This window comes from Pseudoliparis swirei, chromosome 4 (genome assembly GCF_029220125.1).
Source record: "Pseudoliparis swirei isolate HS2019 ecotype Mariana Trench chromosome 4, NWPU_hadal_v1, whole genome shotgun sequence".
Taxonomy (NCBI): Eukaryota; Metazoa; Chordata; class Actinopteri; order Perciformes; family Liparidae; genus Pseudoliparis; species Pseudoliparis swirei.
The window spans coordinates 15,447,632-15,474,184 of record NC_079391.1 but is presented as its reverse complement, the minus strand read 5'-3'; the positions used below and the strand labels follow the sequence as shown (position 1 = coordinate 15,474,184).

The window sequence follows — 26,553 nt, the reverse complement described above, 5'->3', positions numbered from 1 at the left end:
GGTCGATGAGCCTCTGCAGATCTTCCTCTCGGTTTAACTTCAGATCCCACAACTTTGCCTGAAGTTTTGAAGTGGGCGGAGACCTTTCCCTCTTCCCTTCGACCAATAGGCGAAAGGTGTCAGTGACCGTAAAGCCGGGGGCAGAAGTGCGGGGCAGCTGATAATCAAACAACTGTCAATTAGCGCAGAGCTTTCACAGGTGAGCAGCTCCACGCGGCGGCAGGTGACTTTTTAAAAGTAAAATAAATACAAGTTGCATGAATGTTCCTCATGTTTGCTGGCATTAATTTAACGTGTTTGCTCGCCCTGCGTTGTGGTTGACGACGTACGGTCGCTGCTGATTTAACGGGTGTTTAGCTAAGTTTGCCCTCTTGCCCTTCCGTCAGAGTTGTGCCGTTTGCCCGTTCACAAAATAAACGATGGAGTGGCGCCAGCAGACCAGTGTGAGCTGTGGAGACGCGTTCAACGAGGCTCGACGCTGGATTCAGGTACGACACCTTTTTCATTCTTCTGGTTTTACTCCTGTGTTTGTCCTCTTAACTTATTAATGCGCAAAACTACCATGAAGAGTTAGCCTGTCAGTCACTTAACCCCTCGTGGAGAAAGGAAATGGCTTCTTTTCTCCAGTGCAGCCTTTTTAGCCTTTAAGAAAGGAAACAAAACTCATGAGAACTTTAAACTGCCTAAAAACATGTCTCTGACTCATTACTCAAACCTAAATGTTCAGACTTATTTTGAGTTCAAATGCTAACTAATTGTAAGCGTTTGTCTCCTGACAAAGTGAGCCCTGTGTGATAATCTTATGTGGTTGCACAGATAACAATGATTTGACTGCAGCACTCACAGAGCCTGAGAGGGAAATGCACATTGAATTGAAGCAGGGCAGATAATTAGGTAATGTTTAAGAGAAAAGCCTTACTGTGTTCTTTACGACCACTTTCTCAATCTCCTCTAGTGTCATAAATGCTCTACCAGGGACTGGTGTTGCAAATTAGCATCGGCTATAAACACTGATACTTTAATCTGAAAGCTTGTTTATTTAAATAGGTTCTGTCCCAAACAAATAAGCCATGAATGCAACACATGTATGGTGTTGTCAATTGAGATGTGATGTAGGCAGGTTACTCCAGGCACATATTGTGGAGTATGTGGTTGTTTTTATAGCAATGCGTTTTGTAGGTTGTTTCAGGCTGCTGCCAAGACATTGAAGTTGTAATCCTTAAATCATAACCAATGAATACAACTAGTAGGCTGTGGTCACCGAATGTTGACCAACTCTAAATGGGACCATTAATGTCAATTGTGTCTGAGTGGATCATTATGACAATTCTGTCCAGTGCGTTCTTGGCAGTACGCCCATGCCAATTTTACCCCCATTTCCCTGCACCGGCGGATGAAAGGATGGATGAGCAAGGATGGTGTGTGGGTGTGTGTGTGTGTGTGTGTGCGTGTGTGTGTTTGAGGGGAGCAAAGCATGCTGCTTTTTGGGAAATGGAAAATGGTATCATAAATTCTCCCTTGTGCCAAATAACATCAGGAACATTTTGGCACCAATATTCAGTGTAACAGATTGCAGGATAATAGGCTTCCATGCATTCAAGTGTACATACATTGTTGCTGTTCATCATAAGCACAGTACCAGCAGCAAATTGCATGAAAATGTTTGCTCAATCCCTACTGGACTTGAGAAGAAATAAGAATAGATTGGCCTCTTCTACATTATGGTAACAGTCCATTTAGTCTCAGCTGAAACAGGAGTGGCACACGGCCTACACTACCTAATCAGAGGAATTTATCTCTAACTGTAAATAAAGTGCAATATCACTTTTTTTAATTGAAAGGACTGCAACTTACTATTCTCAGGGTGCTGAGCGATTAAATATATCTCTTGTTCTGCCTGTTTTGTGATATACATGCCTAAAAGGTGCCTAATATTTCTAGACTGAAATAATATCGGCTTTATTATTATTATAACTATGAGGATTTTTTTAGTTGCCTATTTTGTGCTGCCCCCTCAGGACTTGGTGCCCTACGCACAGCGCGTAGTGCGCGTTATGGGAGTGGCGGCGCTGGACATGACGTCACATTTGAGAAGCTAACAAATGTTGGACATTTGAAAATTATTATTTAATTGCAGATGTATCGACTGGTCACTGCAGCGCCAAATGTTATATTGATCTATTGGCCTTGTGTCTTCAAACTAGAGCACATGGATTATTGTAATAATGCCTATTTTTTTCATCCCTAGTGAGATAATTGCCTTGTTTGATCCTTATACATTTATGGGAAACTGCGTTTTAGCAACATTTTACATTTTCAAGTCGCATGTTTATATGGTTGAAATCCACTGAATTCAATTTCCAATTATTGTTTGATTGCGTTAACCTGGCACTGCTTTGCTGGTCTGATTCCTCTGAGAAGCCTCCGCCCAGTGCCCAGTTCTACCCAAAATGAATTGTGATTGTGGATTCCTGGGGGGGACTAATTATGGAGAAGAATAGCCTTTTGATGCCCTCTGTTAGTTATGGAGCTGAAACTTAATAGCCCCATTTTTATGTCCTCATTACAAAGCTCACTTTGCACTCTGCTTTCTTCATTTAGGTTGCTTTTCCTTTTGTTTTGATGAAATCATGTTTTATATCAAACTTATTTGGATATTTTGTGATTTATATCTATCAAGTCTTGCTTTTGTGCAGTCATTGGAATGTTTTTCAGCTGAATCTTAACATTATCTAGCTCACTTAATTTACTTTATTTTCCTGTTGAGAACTACAAAACAGGGGAGTGTCTTCACTGTGGGTTGAAGAACGACTTTAATTAACTTCAACCAGGACCTTCTTTTCCGTATTTCTGCCATGTTTTTGTCTTTTTTAATAAAAATATTTTTAACGCTGTAGAACCCTCTCTGCCCTTAACAAACTGGGTTTAAATTCATTGTTGTGTTTTTTCTATGTACTGTTTACTATTGCTTCTGTGAATTAATAATTATTTAGGGAGCCTGTATACTATATAGCAGTGTTGAATTTATGATGCTGATGTACATTTTTTAGTATTTGAAAAAAAGCAGCTCATGATGTTTGGCCTTAGTCCTTTTTTAACAAAATATGCAGCACAAACATTTTTGATCGAGACCTCATTTATGTATTACAAAAATAAGTAATGCAATGATATACTGAGGGATGTTTGACAGTTGAAAATGATCAGGTCTCTGAAATGGTGGCATTATTTAAAACTTCCGCAACCATATTTGTCCTTTCTTTGCTTTTATTTGATACCTATCAACATTTGCATCAATACCGGAATGCTTTTAGGTATTACGAAATAACACGGGTGAATGTTTACTATAAAATCCTATTGATGTGAATGCAATTGCATTTACAGACAATCCACTTGAATGTGTCGTAACAGCATTTTATATTTATAGTGGCAAAGCTTAAACTTAAAGATCAATGTATGTATTCCATTCACACTGTTTTTTTTAATTTATTTTTTAGGAAGTGACTGAAAAATCATTTGGCTGCAATGACTTCCGTGCTGCCCTGGAGAATGGAGTCCTGCTTTGCGAGTGAGTAATGATGCAGAAATCCTACTTTATTTATTTTAATGAAATGTTAGCTACTTGACTGAGGGAACCTCTGGTTAGTTAGTCTAGTTGCACCTCGTTGATGTGGCCTCCAGTGTTTCTAAACCTGCTTTTAGGTAAACGTCACAAAATTGCATAGCCAAAGAATGAAATGAAATTAAAATTGTCTTACCCTCTTCTGTGGAGTTTAGTCTTCTAAATAACCATTGGCCTTTATAACATCAGTTTGTAGCTGCAAAAGAACAATGAGGCCAACAAATGCAGGTTAGTCAGACAACTCGTTAACTTAAAGCTCTGACATGCAATCAAACTGGTTTTAAGTTTGTTACATTTCTTTTTTTAATTAAATGCCGTGATTGCTCATTAATGTCTCTATTAATGAGCCCTGCACTATTTATCTTGTCTGCAACAGCACCCTGGTCATACCATTAAACATTGTTTCTTTTGTTTTGTATGTGCAGCTTCAAACTGGAATGTTTAAAAAAATGTTTGCTGAATAATTTTGTTTATTCTTATAGCTTGATCAACCGGTTGAAACCTGGCATTATTAGGAGAATAAACAGGCTTTCAACTCCCATTGCTGGCCTGGTGAGTTTTAGATTGTACAGTTGACGTGTGTGTAACGGGTAGCTTGGTGGTTCGGCACAGGCAGTCTTGAGTGTAAAGCATGAGAAAATAAAAAGGCGCCTCCTATCCAGGAAGTTGACACATCTTGTAGTTTCCTGTTCAAGGCACTGAGACGGTGTCTGAATGAACCTGAAACTGCATTTCAGTGTGACAACCCAACTGCTGAATATCTGATTTTTTTAATTTAAATGTTTTTGGCATAAATACAGATTTTCATTGAGGCTTCAGGCTGTGTTTTTCAAAACTGCCCAAAGCAAAAGGAGGAAGGCATGAAAGATACATTTCAACTTATGCATCCACTGTTGTGTTCAGTCCAACAGTGGATGTTGGACTAAAGGTGGTGATGGCGGGTTTGAGGTGCAGATTCAGCAGAGAATCTGCAGTTACTTTGAGATCTTATAAAGTGATGATTTTGCTTGTTTTAACCAGCAGCTAGAATGTAAACACAGGCCTCTCGGCATTACTGCTGATATTACCATACATAGGTGTCTATATTGATTTTTTTACTTCACTCTCAAGAAGCCATTTAAACATGCACAGCATATATTTTGTTTTTAGAACTTTGAACACCTTAATTGACTTTTCTGTAGATATCTCATCTATAAAAGGTCATTGCAGCAGGATTAAATAAAATAGTATTTATATATTGGTCTATTTGCCACTAGAGACTGCCTCAGCTTTATCTGACTAACTCTCAGTGAGAGGGCTTACAGTTATGGATTAACAAGAATGACTATAATCATTAAAAAAGGTTACTTTTTAGAAGTGGCTGCAGACGTATGATCACAATAAGGTAGATAATACTGTAAATATGTAGAAGCTGCCATTGTTGAGATTTCTTTTAATGATTTTGAGTACTTTATTTGCTTTGATAAGATTATGGTTCCTAGTGTTGTCATTTGGTATCAATGAAGTGGATGAGACATCTGTCTTGGCTAGCCTAGCTGCTAACAAAGTTAACAAGTGGAGCAAATACAATATTACATTACATGTCATGTCATTTAGCAATCCAAAGCGACTTACAATAAGTGCATTCAACCTAGAGTACCTAGAGTACAATATGCATTTCAGCACAGGGTAACTACCTTTCACAAATGTATTATATTTTTTGGGTTTCATTGACTGCAGTAAACTACAACCATGTTATATACTGGAGTTAGTTGAAGAAATAAAAATGAACATGATGATGAAAGTAAACCCCGTAGGTCATCATGAAATGCATTGAAAGCTTTCAAATTACATTTATACCATCTGTGGCTTTGACTTAACCTTTTCACGAACCACTTTTGAATTTCTGTGTGCAAAATTATAAACAAGTAATTTAATTATTGTAGACTAATTCATAACCGTGGAAATGCATTTCAGAGCAGGCGTTGTTTAAAACTCTTTTTTTCTGATTCTCTACCCGTCTGTGTACTTCTAATCTCCAGGATAACGTGAATGTATTCCTGAAAGCTTGTGGCAAAGTGGGACTGAATGTGTCTCAGCTGTTCCACCCAGGAGACCTGCAGGACCTGTCCACTCGTGCAACACTCAGGTACAGATGTCTCTCAGAAGTAGTCTCCTGTCGGGTTAAGTGAAGGTGTACAACTGCCGAAAGCTCAGATATGCACACCTTTTTACTTCTGAAGGTCAACCCACTTGTTTAGTCTGACTGCTTGATTAAGAAGAAAAAAAATGATTTGCTACTTTGAGCACATTTAACATTGAGGTTGTTTTAACTGTAATGCCTGAACTGGAAACAGTTTATAGTTAGAGTCTCACAGCTGCTTTGCATTTTCAAGGTATGAGCTGATGGCATGTCTGCCTCTCTGTACAGTCTGATAAGTAGCTTGGTTGCAAATGAAAAGGCTTCAGATGTCACTGTAGTTCTCTCTCCCCCCCTGCCCTCTCCCCACACAGCTATCTTGTTAACAGCAGTATGCAACCATACTTTACATTGCAGCATTAAGAGCATCACTCTTCTGTATCGATACTTGTTTATCCATCTTTATTTTAGGCGAGATGAAAGCGACAGAAGACTAAAAAATGTAAGTGTGACCAGAATTATTTCTCCAATATAAACTGTAAATGTTTTTCTATCATTCATATATTTTTTTGATTCCCTCTCCTGGCCATTAAGTTTGAAAACCTTCCGGGGTATTGCTCCACTAGTTATCAACATCTTATTTTTCGCAATAATCTGGCATCAAATGTATTTTGGTTTCATCGCTGGTTTAGGGCTCGATCACACTCGATGCGACTCTAAAAAACGCAGCCGCACCAAAAACACCTTGTCAAAAACCTGCCGGGCAAAACAGTGCAGTGCGCCTGTGGAGCGGACCTGCGTGCGCAACCAACCATTGATTTTGGGTTCAATATATTTAAAAAAGAAAGGAAAGAGTACGGCGAATGCCACCATCTATTCCATGAGTTGTGTCTCGATGGCGAGGCTTTCAGTTGCACTTCCGACCGAGCAGAAGTCAGTTTGAATCGTGTTTAGAATTATAAAGATCTTCGTAATTAAATACTGCTAATATAATATATAATATGAGGTTCTCCTCGGGAAAACAGGAAGGAAAGCCCGCCTCCTGCTTGATTCGATTGGCTGCCTTGGCCGAGTGTGACATTGATGAGCTGTGCGCCTCCGCGCCTCGCGCTTAAAGTTGAGAATATTTTAACTTTTAACCGCCCCTGAAAAACGCAAGAAAAATGCGCCGCGTGGCATTTAAAAGGCGCTTCTGAAAGTCGCGCCGTACCATAGGGAATCAATGGTTTTGCGGGCGATGCGTTTTTGAGAGGCGTGTCTGGTGTGATCGAGCCCTCACTGTATCTGTACACTTGTCTCTCACCAGTGTGTGTGTGGAACATGCGAGTACTGTGCACGCTTGTGTGCACGGCTGGTATTTGACATGTTTTGAATTGTATGATGTTTGGTTATCTGGGAAGCCTCGTTTGAGTCGCACAATAACTGACAACTTGGACACGGTAATGAGGCTGTTTGTCAGAGCACTCTTTCTTTGAAATGGGTGTAGCATTTTTCTTTGAATTAACCAATTAGGGTCAATTTGAGTCCATTGAAGTCCACAGTTTTCTTGCAGGTCTCCAAACCAGATATATAAACAATTAGTTTCAATCCATAGTTGAGTGTCACTGTTTTTACATGCAGCAGTTATGCAATGAGGATTAATGTTTACACACGTATTATTGCACCCTAAACATTTGGATTAAGTAAGGATTGTTTTCTTTCCTGGAGTTTTATATGACTGTTTATGATTTATTGAGTTGTCTTGAGCCATGTGCTATAGTCTGCTAATGGCTGAACAGTGAATTATGACTAACAGGACTTGAGAGATTTAAAGGTGCTTAAATAATTTACTATAAATGACAACATTTAAAGAGGATTAATCGTCTTGTTGTCAGCAGTTTAATGATTTGCCTTGCATGAGGTACTGTAGGTGGCAGGCTATTAACAAATTAGCACATCCTGTCTCTGCTTCAGACTTTCATGAGCCCGTAATGCTTGTTTACTCTTGGGTATACAAATGAGGGAAAACTAAAAAAACATTTTAGCTTCAATGATTCAATCGGAAGTAGATGTCCAACATAAATGTGTTTTTGCTGTTGCATATTACATTGATTGTCATTTGTGCTGAAAAACATGAAAGCAACTCTTTTAATTAGGTGGTATTGCTACACCACTGATGGCTAGAACTCAAGGATGATGTCTGTTCGTGCCTTCAATGGACCAGTAAAGTAGCAGCTACAGAAACCAATCAAACATTATGGGGAATCCATAAAAGGGTATTTATTAGCAATCATGAACTTTTATCAGCAAGCACTTTGCTATTCATTGACCCAAATCTCTCAAGGCCATATGACGTGCATCTTTTCAATCTGATGACCGCTCTGAGGACTTTGAAGATGCATAAAGAGACATTCCGACATGTAATGTTGTAAATTATCACATTACAACACAGGCTGCTACTCTGCCCTAAAGAAAGGCTGTTTGTTAGATAATAACCTTCGCCTCAAGGAAAATGAGAAACTAATAGTGTCCAAACGTTTTGCAAACTCAAATAATAAAACATAAAATGCCAGGAAGAGGTCTAAACTAATGGTGTCAGGGTTGTGTCTTACTGACTGTCCACAGCAATCTGACCCATGTTTTGAGCACTTGTCTAGGCCACTTTCCTTTTTAGCAGGGAAGTGGAGGGTGTGTGTGTGTGTGTGTGGTTGGTCATGTTGTGCACTTACTCTCTCAGGTTCTCATCACAATCTACTGGTTGGGTCGCAAGGCTCACCTTGACACGCTCTACGATGGTCCCCAGCTGAACTTCAAGGCTTTCGAAGGGCTGTTAGGGTTGGCCTTGTCCAAGGTGAACGGTTCTTCTAGGCTTTTCACCATATTTGTAGTTAAAAAAAATATATATTTTTATTTCCTGACTGCCTTCTATATTTAGGCACTAGATGAAGGCGGCAATGTGTTTGCAAAAGAGTGCTGGTACCTCGTGAGGGAGGAATGTCACCGCACGAGACCAAGCTACAAGGCCGAGAACATTGACTCTCTGGATTCCCGAGCCCTCCCGCCAAACAGTGAAGGTATGTTTAGCATTGTACTCGATGACTTGTGCGCTCCACCTAAAGTGCGCCTCTTTTTTATTTTTGGTTTAAAAAAAGATTGTTACTGGAAAGCTTATAATTTTCTGAAATCACTTTGTAATCAGTGTGGCTATTGGCTAATAGTGACGTGCTCTTTCCCTTTAAGCTTGCAAAAAAAAAAAAAGAGCCCAAACTGCTGATGCAACTTTTGCTCGAGGCGAAGATATCGCACCCAATCCAGGCGCGTCTCTAGGATTTGGATACATCTGGGGCTTAGCCCACGGCGAACGTTGTCGACGGGGGGGGGGGGGGTGCTAGTGAGTTTTTCCAATGAGAGTGTGCTGACCTGTGTGTGCGGATGTGTCGGCGTGTATCACGGCAGAGCGATGTGCGTTATGGGAGCGGCGGCGCTGGGCTTAGCCCAGAGGAGTGAAGCAGCGAAATGTGTAGACATAGAAACACTCTCAGACAGCAGCTTGCTGTTACGTGCGCCTGCTGCCAGTCTGACTCCGCTGTTTTGGGTGAATGACGTCATGTGCGACCTGGAGGTGTTAACCACTTGTGTGCCAAATCTTTTTTGTTGTTGTTGTTGAAATTAACATTCGGGGCTAATTAAAAAACATCCGGGGCTTTAGCCCCGGGTTTTTTAGCCTAGGGACGCCACTGACCCAATCCACAAATGTGTTTTTCTTTTGAGAAGACTTGCCTGCTACTGTCGGTCTGCTAAAGAAGGAAAGCATTTATCTTGATTGATGAATTACAATAATTTGATTGTTTCATATGCAACCGTCTTGATCAACTACATTTTTGTTGGATCAACAACATTCTAATCTTCTTACTCAATGTGTCATTTGTCTTCGCTCTGCTGTGTTGTTCTCCATGCACGTCAGTGATGGATTGTGGCAAGTTCCACACTATGGTGCTAAAAGTTTTGTGAGATGAGAGAGGGCAAAATACTGAGCGCTGTATAAACTCAGTCCACCACTGACGTTCTTCGAAGCGACACTCATTTTTTTATGCATTCGTGGCCTAGTCAGTTTTAATTCGTTTTGGCTTGTTTCCCCTCGTAGTTCTCCAGACTTTTATCCTTTCTGTTTCTCATTTCCCACGAATTGTGGTCTCAAGGTTGTGGAAGTGACGCTGAAGCTGAGCAGGTGTTTAAGATGGAGACAACACAGCCCTCAACCCAGCTGAACAAAGATTTTCTCCCACCGAGAAAACAAGAACGGGAGGAGATTGGAAGGAGCTACGCTGCTACGCTCGCCAGGTACTGCAGATGTATTGATTACTGAGTTTCCGGACTGCCACTAACTCACAGCCGCTTAAGAATGGTTAACAAATTATTGAGATTGTTCTTTTATTAAATTTCTCAATGAATTTTCTAAATAATTCATGATTTTATTCATCATTTTTTAATTTGTTTATTTGTAATTTCACATATTTACTTTATGTGGAACTTCAGCTTTAACATTCCCAAGACAACATAATTTTATTCCTGAGTCCATTTGAAACATTCAGTTTTTGGGAAACGGCTGTCATTCCAATACTGTGCTGATATCTATCAATCGTGTAATGACACGATTGTTCTCGGTTCAAACTCATTATGCATCAAATTTCAAGGTTTTCAAATCAATTAGGCACTGCTTGGATTTTTTACATTTTTCTTCACACAAAGCCCAAATCAATGATGTGGAGAGGCGTGCATTCATGAACACCACAAGTAGACTTTTACACAGTTGGTAATTATCTTGAGATGGTATTTATACCCTTTTGCATTGCATCTTTCATGCTAGAATTAAATCAGAACGTCCGTGTCGCTCTAGACGAAGTGATGTCTGTGCTTTTGTTCTTACCAATTGTTAGCAGCAGCCAGTTCTAGTTATCAATATAAGTACATTTTTTTCAGTGGGTGAAATTTGGCCTCGGCCGTTATTTTATATATATATAATTTTTTTTTTATACGTTTATTCGAAGGAATATATTTTAGCGTTGTTTTCAGTGTATTTTTACACTAGTCTCGCTCAACAGATCAAATGTGTTGTCGGTGCTCTGCTTTGCTCCATTTCTGAACCACAGTACTTGCCACTCCACTTGGACCCAAACTGGCTCTCTCCCCCCCCAAAAAACTGTGAATTTGCCTCCATGCATTAATCAGCCACACTTCTACCTTTTTAACATTTTGCAGCAGCTCCGAGATAATTTCTGTGATACTCGGTATAACTATTTGATCAAAAGTGATGTCTGTGGGTATACCGCTCTTTGCTGCAGCATTGAAGATTCCCCTTTCTCCCCTCAACCCCACCACACTGCGAGTCCTCCCAAGTGGGCCGTTGATGAGGATATTTTCCTGAGGGCTCAGTGTGAGAACGACTCGGATGATGATGATTATACTGACGCGGATCCTGTCCTAGATGACTTGTATTCCCGGCGAGTGCGGCACACCCTTCATCAGACATCAAACAACCCAAACTCTGACCGCTTCTTACCCCGATATTGGACACCTGAAGAGGATACTCGTGTGCGCACGATCTACCTCGGCTCTCAGAGAAGACCATGGTATCGTAAAATGCAAGGCTTAAGGTCTGTTGGCTGATTTTACTGCTCTATTAAGCCAGGCTGTGCTGATGGTGAGAGGGTTGAAGCTTTAAGATTTACAAATACTTTATTTACTAATACAAGGCAAAGTTGAAGCTGCAGTTTTGTGCTGTTTTTTTCTTTTTTTGCAAAGTTACATTGCTTAAGCAATAAGCACATTTACTTAGAAGCAGAAAACCTTGCATGGCGAGTCACGTTGACTGTAACCCGTTCAATCTAACGTGTGTGTGGTGCTAAAATAATGTACTGTTAGACATGCATGCGGTCAGATGTCTTCTGTTGATTATCAGCTTTAGCGTGGAAAAAGTTACTAAATCAAGCTTAACTACAACAGCAACTGTAATCCTAGTTTGCGAGGTGAATGGGAATAGCTAGCACCACATTGCAAGAAAGATGACTAGTTTAAACGACTAAACCCAACATCTTTCAAATTTGTATTCAATTTCAAGACTTATTTGTAAATATACTTATTCCATACATCTTCTGTTCCTTTTCTCTGACTGTAGCCATACAGCTTTGGATTCCTCGTGGAAGTGTTTGACTTGATTTCCTGGCTTGTGACGTCTGCTACTGTGGAAAACGTATCTGATGCATCTGGAGAGCGTCAAACCATCTCTAGGAAGCTTTCCCAAGTCTGAATATTCACTCCTGTCCTGAAGCTCCACAGCTAATGCAAACCGAGCAGAGTTGAGACGAGCTTTAACACTATCCTACTTCTCTTCTCGTCACGGAGCAAAGTGGAAAAGTGCATTTGTTCTTGTATTTGCACATCTCTAACCCATCAGCAAACTAATTAATTTTGATATTCAAATGTCGCCCTGTTTATCACATAGATGTTTTATGAAGTTGTCAGGAAAATTAAAAATGCTTTAAATGTGTACTGTTCCTGATTGTTTTCCTAGCTACTGCACTGCAATATCTGGTTTACTCTGGCCCCTTTGACAGTGCTGATATAACGGTATCATGTGACTGACTCAGTAGTTCATAATGTTTAAACGGATGACTCGTGTGCCTTTATATAATTTGATAGCATAACAGAATTGTGTAATTTATCACACCTTTTGAGCCAACACTAATGTTTTCCAGTTCACTTTCTGTGACTATGGCTTTGTTGTGGATACATTGAGTGGATCAATAAACTAAAATATTGTTTGTCCTTTGCATATTCATTCTGCCAAGATCTTTTGTATTACAGCTGTGGTACTCGAGGCATGTGCTGCGTCGGTCAAATAATGTATTCTGCTAGTAATCTATGTAATCTCTATATAATGGGTGTTTAGTTCAGTTTAGCCTCTTGTCATTCCTGGCCTTTGTATGTTACAATGAGGTTGGTTACTTTGTCAGACCAGGTGCCTTTTCATATTTAGATAATTGCGTTGAGTCTGCGTGTGTTTCTTTGGTTCTGTAGAGCGTATCAAATCCAGGTCAGACCTGAGAGACCAGTTCAGGTCAACCCTGGCTGGATTTGGTGAGTGCCTTGGTTTTGTGCAAAGGCGTTTGAGACTGCTCCTGCTTCATATGGGTGTGCTTTTGCTTGTATTCAGTTTACCCACCTACCAAAATTATGCTGCAAACATCATTTGGGCTTTTCATAATGATGAAGCACTTGCTATGCCTCCGTCAATTGTCCTGACAGTAAAATGTATCACAAATTACAGGATTGTTTGTAATCACAGTCTAGCTTCCGCCCATTTAAATCATAGCACAGTTTTGATATGCCACCTTCTAAATGCTGCAAGTTATTTGAATGTCCTCTGACACTGTTGCCCACAGCGGCGCTTTCACTTGTCAAAAGTCGAGGCTGTTGTGTTATCCAGACAGCAACATCTGTTGCCATTTATACTGCTGAGTAACTTGACTTGCAGGCAACGCTCCTGTTTGCACTTTGCTAAGGATTCTGTATGGATGTAGTGTCGCGCTGTTAATACTGTTGGGCACGTACAGAAAGTAGCCGTTTGTCTGCGCTGCATTGCTCAACATGCTTGTTCTGCTACATGGAGTTTCTGCAGGATTTGCTTTTCTCTGTTAATCTGTTTATTTATTCCCTTGTCCTTTTGCCCGTCTGAACCAGGAGCAAATCGCTCAGCGACATCCCGATGATGCACCCTGTGCGTAAAGTTCCTGACTGGAGCACCATCTATGATTTGGACCACAAGACGGACATGGCGAGGGAGTGCAACCTAGAAAACAAACCGAAGTGTAGCGTTGCTGCCAAGGACAGTGAAGCTCAGTGGCATGATGTAAGTCGAGAAAAGCCTTGCACCAAACTGATGACCATCTTTTTTTTCAAGGTCAATAAGCTCAAAAGCTGCCCCATGTTCTTCAGCAGATGAACTTTGCTCCATTGTCATGGCGTTATAAGTTTGGGAATTTCTTCCGTTTGATTTTTAAATGTAGATTGATGGTGTTCCTTAGCTTGATAACTGCGGTTTCATGTTAAAAATATATGTTAACATTACATTGAAGTTGTATGCACACAAGCAACAGGGTTATCGGGTTGTGCATTTTGTTTCAGGACTTGACAAAGTGGAAGAGTCGTCGCAGGAGCACCAAGACCGACAGGAAATTTCAAGACCGAGAGCATGTCATTAACCAGATGGCCAATGGGGCTGTGATCAAATTTGAGAAGAAGGAAGCACAAAGCAGACTGCTAAGGTACGCTCCTGCGACAAATCGGGAAATCTCAAGTTTGTTGCTGCCCCCATTTATTTAAAGTGTATCTGAAGCTGCTGACCTTGTTTGATGACTGTTCAGTACGCCACAGTGCAGTTATGTAATATGACACATCCTTCCCTCCTATCTTTTCTGCTTCCTCTATTGTATCGGCTCCTCTTTCCTCGCATGACAAATCCCCAGAGACCAGCAGTCCCCACGCAGGCCTTACGCTACCCCTCGTCTTTACGCCACCTCTCCTCCAAAATCATTGAGCGCTAATCTGAGGCCACAGACTCGAGCTCTGCTGGCCCGCAGCGACGCCACAGAGACACCGTTCAGCCCCATGTCTCCACTCAGCCCCCACACTCTGGTACGTTTACAGTTGTTGTGTCTGGTTGACCTTGATCAATGTCCTTGGTTCTGTTTACTTCAGTGTAATTATTGTGAAAATTCTGATTTTATTTTTTTACATTCCAATTCTTCAATAATGTTTCTCAGGGATCGTCAGTTGGAGCCATGCCGGTATCTGATGGGAACATCTCGGGAGAGGAGACCCACTCTGCCTCCTTGGCTTCAGATGGAGCAGGAGTTACCACCCCTTCTCTGGACTGTCCTTTCAGCTCCCAGACCCAAGTCAAAGCGCGGTGCAGCACAGCTTCTCTGCAGCCCACAACAGAACTGGCACAACCAGAAAACTGTTTTACAAATGTGAAAAAGCCAAATGTTACCACAAAGTCAACCAACATCAGGGATCCTGTGTTGATTCACCAGGAACCTCCATTCTGTGTTGTCCCCACTTTGTGCCCCGATGCTGTTCATCAGGCAGGAGTTGATGCTCTGGGCGACTTGCCCCACAAGAACCACACGTCCCAGGAAGAGAGCCAGAAGACGACTTTGGAACCAGCCATGGAGCGAGGCAGAGGCCAGCAGGTTGCAGGTGTCTACAAGTACTTGTCCAGAGCAGGATCATGGTCTGGCTCAGCCAGCCTACCCCGTGGCTACCGGAGGTCCGAGGGCTCATCTCGTCTCTCTTCTGCAGTCACAGCCAGACCCTTTGGAACCAAGCAGGCCAGGGTGTCCTCGCTGCCGAGACTGTGCAATGTGAGTTTATTGATATCACGTTTGCACTTTTACTGTGTGGAGACTATTTGATTAAACTACATTCAGTCACTATTATGTGGCACTTTTTATCTTTTTTTAAATCTGCTTGTTTTCTGGAGTGGCTTACAGAATAGATCTGGTGTAGATTCAAATGATGTCCTAAGACAGCTGAGCACTGTACTTTTAATCAAACATTACTAATGCAAATTCGGGTAATTCAGCTGTGGATAAAAGTACATTTAAACTCCAACAAGTATTTAAGTCAGCAGGACAGTCAGTGGGATAAACTAAATCTCCCATGGGCATCATAAACAAGATGTCACCTGGGGAGCAGTGTGGCTTGTTGTGTTGTTAGATTTAGTTCTCGGTTGTTACCAAACAATATTTAACCAGTACTGTTAACCATTCTTTTTGTCTACCATCCTCCTCTGTCGCCCACAGATAAACCTGCATTTGTCTTACCAACACTGTCACTTCTCACCAGTCCATCCAAATAATTCATTCTGGCTTGAATGTGTCTAATTTTTAAATCAATACCCTTTCAAATCGCTGGTGTTTGGTATGGTGCGGAGACTGGCATAAACCATAAATATGAGTTTCTCTCTCTGAACATTTTAATAGTGTCAAGGACTTTTAACTCAAAGGAACCTGCCACCTGCATTTATTTTATAGCCTGGATGATTATAATCCAGTCTTTATGGAAGGTTATTGCTTAGGGGGGTACATAGGGACTAAAGCTAGTTTATATAATGAGGGCATTGCCTGTGGGTGTTTGTTGGAGGGTATGTGTGTGTGTAATATATGCAAGAGAGCTTGTGTTACCTTTTTGTTTTCTTGGCTCGCCCTCATTAATAATAGAAACGCTGCTGTACCATTGTAAACTGTCAACTCGCGACAATATTCCACATTTCTATTCTCACATATGGTTTTACATTTGGTTGTAGACCTTCAGTGCCAGCGGTCTTGCGTCGGCACAGTGCCATGCTGCAGAGTAAATATGACACGCATCTCTCCGGACTATCCTTTTGAGCACATCTTGTTTCTGTTTGTCTCCAGGTAGACAACGAGGGTTGGCTTTTGAAAAGTTGGAAACAGGATTCTTTCTCTCCAACATCCAAATCTTCACTCAAAAGGCAGACTGCGACAACTCATCTGAAAGTGCAGCACCAGCCCTTAATCGGACAGGACGCAAAGCAGAATGGCACGCCGCAGGGCGAGGAGGTGAAAGGTGCCACATTCCCAAGTCAGACCAATGGCTCCAATAATCAGCCCTACGCCCAGACCAAGCTAGTACCACTGCCGTATTCAAACCTGCAGACCCAGCGCAACATGACCTTGACGCTCCCATCTAAGGTATGCTGGATTATGCTTCTAGGATGAATTTTTTATAATCGAGGATTATCAAATTGATTTAAATTCCGTGAAGGTACCCGTTGATCAATAGAAAACTAAATGAGCCAAACTTGGATTAAAAGAACTGGACATATTAGTGGAAAGATCTCTTTTTCAATTATGTTCTTATTCTTTAACAATGTTTACTTGGAAGCAGTGATCAATCGGCTAATATATATATTGTGGCTTGATACACAACAAATTGTAAAGACGGAAGCAAATAAATGAACGCGACTGTTTTCACTGCCTTGGACGTCATGATCAGAGAAGGTCTATGTTGTAATTGTTATTTAAATATGTGTTACTCTTTAAGTGATCAGCAGTTTGTAGCGAGACCAAAACATTAATATTTTTGTAATGGCAAGTCAAACTTGGAAAACAATTGTGATGAAGAGACGTGGAGCAAACGTTAATATTCTTTTACCCACCCACACATGTGCATCAGCCGCTGATCTGCAGTGTGAGTTAACACCTGTGTGGGTGTCAGGGCCATGAAACGATATAACCCCTCAAATGCCTGAAGCTAATAATGACGTCATGTTTAAGGTGCTTTTAATACTCTGCCTTTAAGTAAATGAGGGTTGAAGGCACTCCTTTTTGATATAATGCTGAACTAGCACAAACATTAACGTAGCAATGAATCTGCATCTATGACAACAAAACCTGAACATTATAAACTTCACAAAGATGGCATTTTATGTCGGGCTGCTGTGATGAGTGCCCATAATAATCGAGTCCCTCGGTGTGTACGCCATATGATCTGCTTTCCACCAGGAAATGCAGGACATTGGATCACTGGGTGTCACCTTTACGTTGGTGGGCGTGTGTTTCAGGTGGATCACAGTGACATGAGAGTGAGCCTTACACTCAGACCCAACAGCAGACCAGACTTTGGTTTCCAGACTCATTGGGACTCCACAGGGGCGAGGGTCAGATGTATTCAACCTGGTAAGACACTTGCTATATTTATCTGTCTGACTAACCATAAATGAGATGTCAATCCACAAAGTGTTGAGACTGTTTCAACTTTGTATTGTAAAATGAGTGAGTAGTACATTGTGCTCCAAGTTTTTTTTCTTTTTCTTTTTGCAACATCCTGCAACTACAAAAAGAACAGTAATTGGTTTGAGCAGAATTGAGGCAATGGCGTTTCAATTGTCACTATTGAAACGCAATGATGTGTCTGAGGCCGTTTGTTCCGAGCTAAGACGAGCAGCTTGTCATGTGGCCGTGAAAGATTATCCCCCAAAAATTGTTTTTATAGATTTTATTATTGGCATGCATGAACAGTGGGTCGTTGTGATGTTAATGTTTATTGTGTGCCTTTACATGCATAAGACTAGACAATTTAGCCAGTGATTTTTAAGTCAACCATGAATATTTAATTAGATATGAGGTGTCACTTACTCACTACGGCTTACTGGCCTACTTTTCAACTTGGAACAGCAACCTTGTCCTCAATACTGCATCCCAGTTTGTGATAAACATTTAATTTCTGAAGCTGGGACTGTTTTTATAAACTTTCGTTGAATGTTTTGCTCTCTTCATCTTGCTTCATATCCTTGACGCCGTTCCCGCCCTCCTCAGGAAGTGCAGCGGAGCTCTGCCATCTGTGTGTTGACGATCACATTGTGGCTGTTAATGGAGTTGCGGTGGCACACTTGAACTACAACCAGTGGAGGGATAAAATGGCATCTTCCCTGAATACTGGCAATCTGACCATGGACATTCGGCGTTATGGCAACACGGGTAAGATAAACCGGAGGACTGTCTTGTCTTTTACCACCTTGATCATTTGTGCTAATGTAACCTCTGACAAACGGTGTGGCCTTAGTTTTGATGGTTTGTTCCCCTTAGATTGGAGCACCAGTGAAGGGAATCATCACAACCAAGCAGGCCAGAGCAGGGTGACCCTCAATCTGACGGCCGCAGCGCCCGTTCTGATAGGTTACCCCGATCACCATGCCAACAGTGGTGCCTCTGCAGAAACCACAGTCAGGAAAGTGTCCAAATTGAATGGGCAGACTGACGATGTGAGCAATGTTTTAGCCAGTTATCACTTCTGATAGTGCAGCTTAAGAATAAGTGTTGCTCATTGGGTGAATCTTGGTGTTCTTTCACCTTCCCAGGTTTTACAAGGTAAAGTCATGTATGAAGAGCTTGCTGACAACCACAGCACCGCCAGTAAAGGTAATAACATGAATAAAGTCAGCAAAGGCAATAACGCATGACAAACATACTTTACGAATAGCTCCTTGTATAAAATAAGAGCTTGTGTCATTTCTCACATATGTCCTTCCAGAATTTTTCAAACGGAAAGGTAAAATTCCAGTTTGAGCTCCTCGTGTAGCCGCTTTGGTGCCTGTTGCTTTGCTTGGTTAATTGTTGGGTATATATTGAAATTAATATTATTTGAAAACTTTTAAAGATTTTAAGAAGGGAGCTGCTAATGAAAACGAATCGTAATCTGCACAGTGACGAGATTAGTTTTTACTTTAGTACCACCACAATATTAGTTCAGTACTTTTTAACAGCTTTTATATTCGGTGATTCACTTAAATTTTTTTTTTTAAAGATTTAGCATTTCTAGAAATGAATGTTAACTAAATGTCTCGGTTTTAATTGCTTTTGCAAATTGGGGGCAAACGACGCTGCTCGTCTTGGCACAACTTTCCCTAGCAACCACAGGGCTGACGGCACTGATGTCTGTAACACACCATGCATGCTTCATTTACTGCTCGGCCTTCTGCACAATGACTGGTTTGTAAAGCTGTCCTTTGTGGTTGTTGATGAGTCCGTGTGTCAACAACGGCTTCTCTCTTTTGGCTTGGCAGGATTCAGCTCATGGATTTACTTGTGTGGTAAATGTTTGCACTGTGTGGCGTACTCGAAACAACATGCTAGTTGTTGTGGCACATCAACTTATGAACAAAGCAGATTTGTGTTGCCATACAGTGTGTGAGTGAATACTTGTTCTTTGATTTTACGATGGCATGCTCAAATCTTCTGCTCAGCTGTTTCTTTTTCAGAAGTTGTGTGCAGCATCTTTAGGCTGGGGATACGTTAGCAGATAGGTGAGCTCATCCTTGGTCAGGTCTAGTCTGAGGAGATGAGAGTAGGTACGATCTGACAACCTCCCACAGCTGACGTTTGATTTAATTACCAAATATGTTTGCCATACCTGCAGGTAAAGCTCTACAAAGAGGGGATAAAACAGCAATTGTGTTCATTTTGTCCAACGTGTGTATGTTGGTCCACAGTGAACCTTGTTTTGTAGCCGCTAAGGCATCAGCAGGGCTGTACACTTAACTCTTAACTATTAAGTGGCCTGCAAACCTCGAGCTCTGCAGACTATGCAATCTCTACAGTTCATGTTGATGAGGGTTCTGGCTCGTGCTACAGCTAAATGTTGTGTGCCACATCGCAGGATGTGATATAATCCATCATGTGATCCAGTGACTTATCAAAATACCTTGGATTTTCAGTCTTCTAATGTGTCCCCATCCTTTGTGACGTGTGTGTGTGGCCTTGAATGGCATTACATACTATTTGATCATCTTAATAAGCAACTGTATCGTGTTCTCTCTGCTGACCTGTTATTTTCCCACACAGGAGGTTCAGAATCTGCGATATCAGATGTAAGTTACTGCACCACTTGATCAAAGGGTGTTTATATGTTTGTTCAAACATACGTTATGCACTGTGATCGTGTCTGAGCCTACAGTCTGCTCCGTGCATCGCCAGCTCCAGGTGCCATCCCTCAGCCCCTCCTCCTCCAGCTGGTCATGGGACCATGAGGAGGATCGAAGGCGTCAGGAGAAGTGGCAGGAAGAGCAGGAGCGCCTCCTACAGGTTTTCTTGGTTTATTTTTCAAATGGAAATACCCAGCACATCTTGATAATGAATGTAATGCACCATCTAAATATGTTTGTGGTTGTTTTTCAGGCACAATATCAGAGGGATCAGGAGAGGCTTGAATCTGAGTGGCAGAGAGCACAACAAGATGCAAAGAGGGAGTTATGCAGAAAGTCAGGGGTAATGTCGACTGGTCTTCTGAGCCTTTTCCAACCTGCACAACATTTGTTGGATTTGTGATTAGAGTGATCATAAAATATATTAGATTTTCATCCATAAAGTAGCTATAGAAAGTTTATCCCAAGTATTTCAACCAGCAACGATAAATGTAGACCGCATTGCAGTCAAACACCCTTGCCACTATACTATGGAATCCCTCCTATGAATGCCCCCTCTCTTAGTTTGTGGTTGTAAAGTTTCATGAGGCTGTGATTATCCCAAAGGCAACTCATTTTATACAGATGTGTCAAGTTTTTAAAAAGAAAATGATCCCACCATGTCAAATGACTAATATGGGTCTTATTTAATCCACAAGAGTCTTTCCATTCAAACAATTTAGGTAATTCTAAGTCGAGTGAGCCCTATATGCAGACAGTTTCATTTGGATGGCTCGAGGTGAGAGGTCAAGGGACCCCCTTCGAAAAATTGCCATGCCCATTAACCTACACCAAACTTTAGCCAGACTTTGGAGCATTATTCATCCCTTTCAGACAACAGTATCTTCACTCCAGCTGTCAGACTGAGCCTGTCCTGCCTCTAAAAGACAGCAATTGTCTCTGAGTGTGAGGTGAAAGCTGCATTTTCGTTTAGATATACTATATTCATCTCCAGGGGGAAATGTCTTTGTTGCAGCAGCAAGCATGTTTACAATGGATTAATTAAATAGCAGGGCATATTACATTTAAGAATTTAAATAAAGGAAATGAAAATTAGTAGATTTAAATGTAAAGTGTATTTTATAGCTACATGCAGCAATAAGAATATTACCTATGCATTGTTCCTGTGCCGTCGAGATGATAAGGTGTTATATCTCTGACGATGCTTGATTCCATGTGAATGCAGCATAATCAAAAGCTCCAAGTACGAGATGTTTTAGTCAGCAGCTGTGACACGCGTGCTGACTCTAATGAGTAAAACCTGCTAAACCTCATCTTTACTGCTTATTACACATATTCTGGCTTTGGCTGTCTTTTTAATTTCCTTTCTCTAATATCAGGATTCCTTATAGATCTCCCTAACTTTCATTAAATATCAGTGCTTTACATTATTTCTATAGAGTATCTTTCTTCTTTTTAAAGCATTTGAAGCAGAACACTTTTGAGATGACCGATGGTGGTGAGAGCCCTGCCAGCGCACCGCTGTATGTGAATGGATTGACAAACAAAGCCAGAGGAGAGCAGAGCCCTGCTCACGATGAGCTGAAAGAAGCAGGATCGAAACCTCAAAGTAATGCACAAGGAGAGCGGCATGACAAGAATTCTGAACAAGCCTGGTAAATCAATTTTCTTTTCCTCCACATTGTCAGCTCTTTTTCATCGTGTGCGTGCGTACGTGCGTGCATGCGTGATCATTGTGCTGTATATTGAATGAAAGTTTGAGAATTTTGATTTATAAATGATTTAAGTGACTTGTTGTTCGCCTGACCTGTTGTGATCTTTCACATTGCTGCGGTTACTGAATCTGCTGCGCTTCCTTCTGCTTCCGCTGGGCCTCGATGCTTCACCGCTGCACTTCAGGGCTGATGACTGCTGTTTTGCGAAGCTGTCGCCTGCACACAGGTCAGGACTAGTTATCGTACACTAGTTCCTAATATTTAGCTTTGGGCATAAATGTCCCCGTCTGGTTTCTGTAGCAGAGAATTGTTTGTTTCAAGACGGTCACTATGGCAGAAGGTGATTGGTGACCTCTGCATGCAACCAGCTCGGTGCTGATGTTAAAATCCCATTTATTTACAACCAATCATATTAAAGATAAGTTGTCGTCTTGTTCCCGACCACAGGGCAAAGTCCTTGTCCACCCCAGCGTTGGCTGGCCCCCACAAACCGACAAGAGGTTAGTCTACCTTCCCGGTCATGATATTCCCCATCTGTTGTGATGCAACATCACTGGGCTAACCCGCCATGCTTCGATTGGTTCAGGTGATGAGTGGAAAAGAACAGGACGGGCTGTGTCCAACGCTGAGAAAGATAGGCAGCAGATATTGGAGGAGATGAAGAAAAGGACTCAGCTTCTGACCGACAACAGCTGGATACGTCAGCGCAGCAGCAGCTTTTACAAACCCCCAATCTATGTGGGGGTTCCTATGAAGAGGTGGGTGTTTTGGGACTCTACTGCACCTTTTTTACGAGGTAGCAGTTGTTTCAAAACTTTTGGCTATGATTTTTCCTCACTGTCTTTTCCGAACTGACTTCCAGGTACGAGTCCCTGGACGACCTGGAAACTTTGCGTCAGTCCCACTTCTCGACTGCTCCGTTCAGTTGCCCTCGTCCAAACTCTGTTGCTGCCCCGAGTAGGAACTCCTCTTCCCGCTACAGCACTGGATCAATAATATCCCAGAAAAATGTATTTGACTCCCCTCATCATAGCCGGTACGTAGTTGATTTGAATGCCTTTCTCTGTAATTTTCTGTATGTATAGTTTATTTTGGCCTCACATTGTTAACATGTGCTGCCCCAGGATGGTCAGTGGCAAGAGGACTTGCTGTGTGTGTGAGCGTGGCCTGGGTATTGGGGCAGCCATGGTCATAGAGACCCTTGGTCTCTGCTTCCACCTCGCCTGTTTCCAGGTGAGAGGTCATGGCCATGTTGAGGTGCAATCACAGTAGCTCCACTCTAATTGCAAATAATGACTCGGTCCCTCATTTATAAAGTGTTTTGGTACAAGCTCTGTCAATCTCGCAGGTTAGAGTTCAGCTTTGTTCTTTAATTTCACATGGTCTAGTTTTACAATTACCGTAACAAATTATTGCACTAGGAGACTAAAAAACACTGCGTCTCCTTCCACCTGTTATGTACGTTGTTTACTTTGCGGATAGAAATACCTGAGTGGAAGCTTAATTTGTGTTTTCTCTTGCTGATTTTTTAAATTGCAACACTTGGATGGAAACTTGACTGTCGACACTCCAGAGACTTCTTCCACTCACAATCGTGCTGCCCGATATATGCGTTACTCACGGCAGAACCGTGACGTGACCTTCTTTCTTCTTGTGGGTAAAATTCACGAGACTGAAGACTAATGTGACCACACCTTAAGCAGGTCAGCAGGAGTCTCGTATATGGAGTTGCAATCTAATCCGCTTAATGGGCATCTGCTAGCAGGAGCATTTCGGACACCTTTCTATACTTCCATCTTTCCTAACCAGTGTTTTTCCTAATCCGTGCGAGGCATCTGGCCTGGTGGTCGTGTCTGGTGTCGTAGTCCTGTGTGCGTTTTCTCTGTTGGTCTCCAGTTCTCTGCGTGTGGTTTAGTGGGAGAAGCCCGCCTGCTGTCCTGATTTGCTTTTAGATGCTTACTGTGAAAATCTCTGGCAGAGCTCCCCCGCATCGAGTTGACATACGTTCATTAGCAAGTAGCTGTAAAAGTCTCTTAAATAGCTCTCTTCCGCATTTGAGCTGAAGACGCACATAACACCCATATCATATTTCTATACTATGTGTTTGTATGTGGAAATGGAGCTTAGTATTATTTTGGTTGCGAACAATCTGGTGAAATGGTTTAGACGCAAAAGGCCCACGTTACACGTCGGCTGGATTTCTCTTGCATGGTTTTCGGATTTTTCTTTTCTCTCCTCGCCCCCTCCTCAGTGTGTGGGCTGCCACCGACATCTCGGAAGAACTGAGAATGGAGTCCAGGTTCGAATTCGAAACCGCCAGCCCCACTGTGAGCCCTGCTATTTCAAACTCGAGTGTAAGTATTGGTCGTTGTGTTTTTGTTTTTTTCCTTAATCGATACAATTGTTCTTTTATAGACTATTCCCATGCCGTGAAAAAGTAATTAATCCTAATCATGTGCTTTAAACCAGACAACTGCGCTGAACAGCTGTTCAGGAAACTTGAATTTAATTTGCCATTCAACTAAAAATCATACCGTATTATTAATAAAGCGTATTTATATTTTAGCTTCTGCTGTCCCCTCCATGTGAGTAAGCAGCCGGATCGCTGGGAAGCCCTGTTGGATACGTCTGAAAACACTCAGCCAAGCCATGCCTTTGTTCTAGAGCATAAACTTCTGGTAAAACCATAAACTCCCTGATATCAAATGTTGACAATCTGTGGAGCCACATGGAAAGTAGACATGTTATGGCTGTTTTTAATCACGTGTGCTTAATTTGATACTTTCTGTTCTTTCTCCAGCTAATTTGTAAGAAGAAAATGTGGGTTATATATATAAAATAAAGTAATTATGGGAATTATATTTTTTTGATGAATGCTTTTATTTTAATATAAATGTTGCTATGTCACTTCCTTGTCATTATGGTATTTGTCCAATCGTATAGTAAAGCTCTTTTGTTATTGGACATGTCTGGTGGAACATTTTAACTTGTACTGAAGCACTTTCTGTTGTCTTGTAATCTCACCAAGTGCACTTTAGGCTAAATCAGTGATTTAGATTAGCAATATATAATATCATGTGGGAATCTGAATTGAAACATTTTTGTAAATAAAGTGCACCGAACATAATCTGAGGTTTTGTTATTCGTGTACCACATGGTGGCATCATTGGCCTCAGGGTGAAAATGTCTGCCTCATACTGTGAATGGAAATGTCATTTGAATATGCCCAAATTATTTTAAATGTAACTGTTTTGGGGGGGGGCGGGGGAGATTTAGTGTACAATATGACTTAACATGTTATTTCACAAGATGTCGTTTCATATTTCATACCAGGTACCTCAGAGTACCTTTCGGAGGCTACTTTTCAGACATGAAATACCAGTTTACTGTGTTTGCGTATTGTTTTCTTAAATATGACTGACAACAACAAACTAAAAGTAATGAGTATCCAACGATTTACAGTTGCAATGTGTAAATTCATGGACATGAATAACACTTGTATGAATTATCACGATTGTGATCCTAATGGATACTTTCGAAACCTGCTCATAAACCGGTTCTTCATGTCCATATAAAGGCATTTATAGATGAACACGTCATGCATGAGGTGCTGTTATGCTGTCAAAAGAAACTGGATAGAAAGAATAAACAAATATTCTGCCTGACCATTAGTTAATCTGTTGTGTAATGCAATAACATCTTGATTGTACTATTTAGAAATAACTGAAATGGTGCAAAAATAACTACTACTGCTTTTCATAATGTCTGTGAAACATTAACACTTATATAGATGTACCAAATGAAAAGGGAAAACAAACTCTGAACCTCCGTTGTGTGGGGTGAGTAAGAAAGTGCTTTGGGTTATTTTGGTAAACCGACCTTTTACGTAAGCTTGGATGAAGCAAGGCTAAAGTGACAAAAGGGAAGAGGCTTTTCTGGCCTCTGACCTTCAGATGGGGAAGAGCTTTGTTCTAAAACGGTGAATTGAGTCTGCAATCCAGATTAATAAATCTGGTTTTGTGCCCATGTGTTAAAAAAGGTCTGTTCTGAGTTGTATCCCAGGGAAGGTTACACTGCTGTGAGTAAACGGTACTGGAACAGAGTCCACAGTATTTCATCCATACAAGGAAGTTGTGTGGCAATGCAAATCACACATTTGCAGCAGTTCACACACATCTGACAGTTATTTCTATACGCCACCGCAACTCGGGAGGGGTGAGAAAAGGGAGCGCCAAGAATATTACAAAGATGTTAATGTGGCAGTGACCACACTGGGTAGAAATAATTATTATATAATTTCCAATGATAATCTAGTTTCTTGGAATGCTGCAGGGACATCATGATGATGAATGGAAATGTTTTTACGGTTTACTGTGATGTGGTTTTTTGGAAGGGGAAGTTCAGTTCTCTTGAGGCACAAATACTTTGTCGTTTTTGACATGCTCCATCTGTTTCAGATGACTTGTGACTCCGGTAAGTATAGGCAGTAACAGCAGAGGGTCAAAGTGAACGGTCAGGCTAAACATGTACAGACATTAGTTACTTCAAATATCTCATTAACCACATTTATTTAAAGCTTTTATACTTTGTTCAAAATCAATCAAATCCAGTA

At 41.3% G+C, this 26,553-nt stretch overlaps 1 protein-coding gene across 4 annotated transcripts; it reads left to right on the top strand.

The window, feature by feature from the left end:
• Positions 1-223: 223 nt before the first annotated feature.
• On the top strand, positions 224-25,606 carry LOC130193194 (LIM domain only protein 7-like). 4 transcript variants are annotated; one of them, XM_056413615.1, is made up of 30 exons: positions 224-237; positions 387-488; positions 3,495-3,565; positions 4,102-4,171; positions 5,641-5,747; positions 6,210-6,240; positions 8,455-8,568; positions 8,653-8,791; positions 9,917-10,058; positions 13,458-13,626; positions 13,902-14,041; positions 14,243-14,411; positions 14,540-15,142; positions 16,199-16,495; positions 17,368-17,482; positions 18,122-18,283; positions 18,392-18,567; positions 18,664-18,724; positions 18,837-18,854; positions 20,147-20,172; positions 20,279-20,386; positions 20,480-20,569; positions 21,688-21,881; positions 22,126-22,167; positions 22,389-22,441; positions 22,528-22,699; positions 22,804-22,977; positions 23,066-23,174; positions 24,193-24,295; positions 24,508-25,606. In XM_056413615.1, exons 2-30 carry the CDS (start codon positions 420-422, stop codon positions 24,528-24,530), a joined length of 3,747 nt encoding a protein of 1,248 aa, XP_056269590.1. In that variant the 5' UTR covers positions 224-237; positions 387-419; the 3' UTR covers positions 24,531-25,606. The 4 variants fall into 4 exon arrangements, 3 of the variants coding, with proteins under 3 accessions (XP_056269590.1, XP_056269591.1, XP_056269592.1); XR_008831521.1 differs by lacking the exon at positions 24,508-25,606 and having other exon boundaries at positions 23,066-23,644; positions 24,193-24,273; XM_056413616.1 differs by lacking the exon at positions 18,837-18,854.
• The last annotated feature ends 947 nt before the right edge of the window (positions 25,607-26,553 follow it).

Coding starts and splice junctions, on each gene's coding strand:
- LOC130193194 (XM_056413615.1), top strand. CDS start 420: ATGGAGTGGCGCCAGCAGACCAGTGTGAGCTGTGGAGACGCGTTCAAC. Junction 6,241..8,454: donor GCGACAGAAGACTAAAAAAT/GTAAGTGTGACC, acceptor TTACTCTCTCAG/GTTCTCATCACAATCTACTG. Junction 24,296..24,507: donor CTGCTATTTCAAACTCGAGT/GTAAGTATTGGT, acceptor TTTATATTTTAG/CTTCTGCTGTCCCCTCCATG.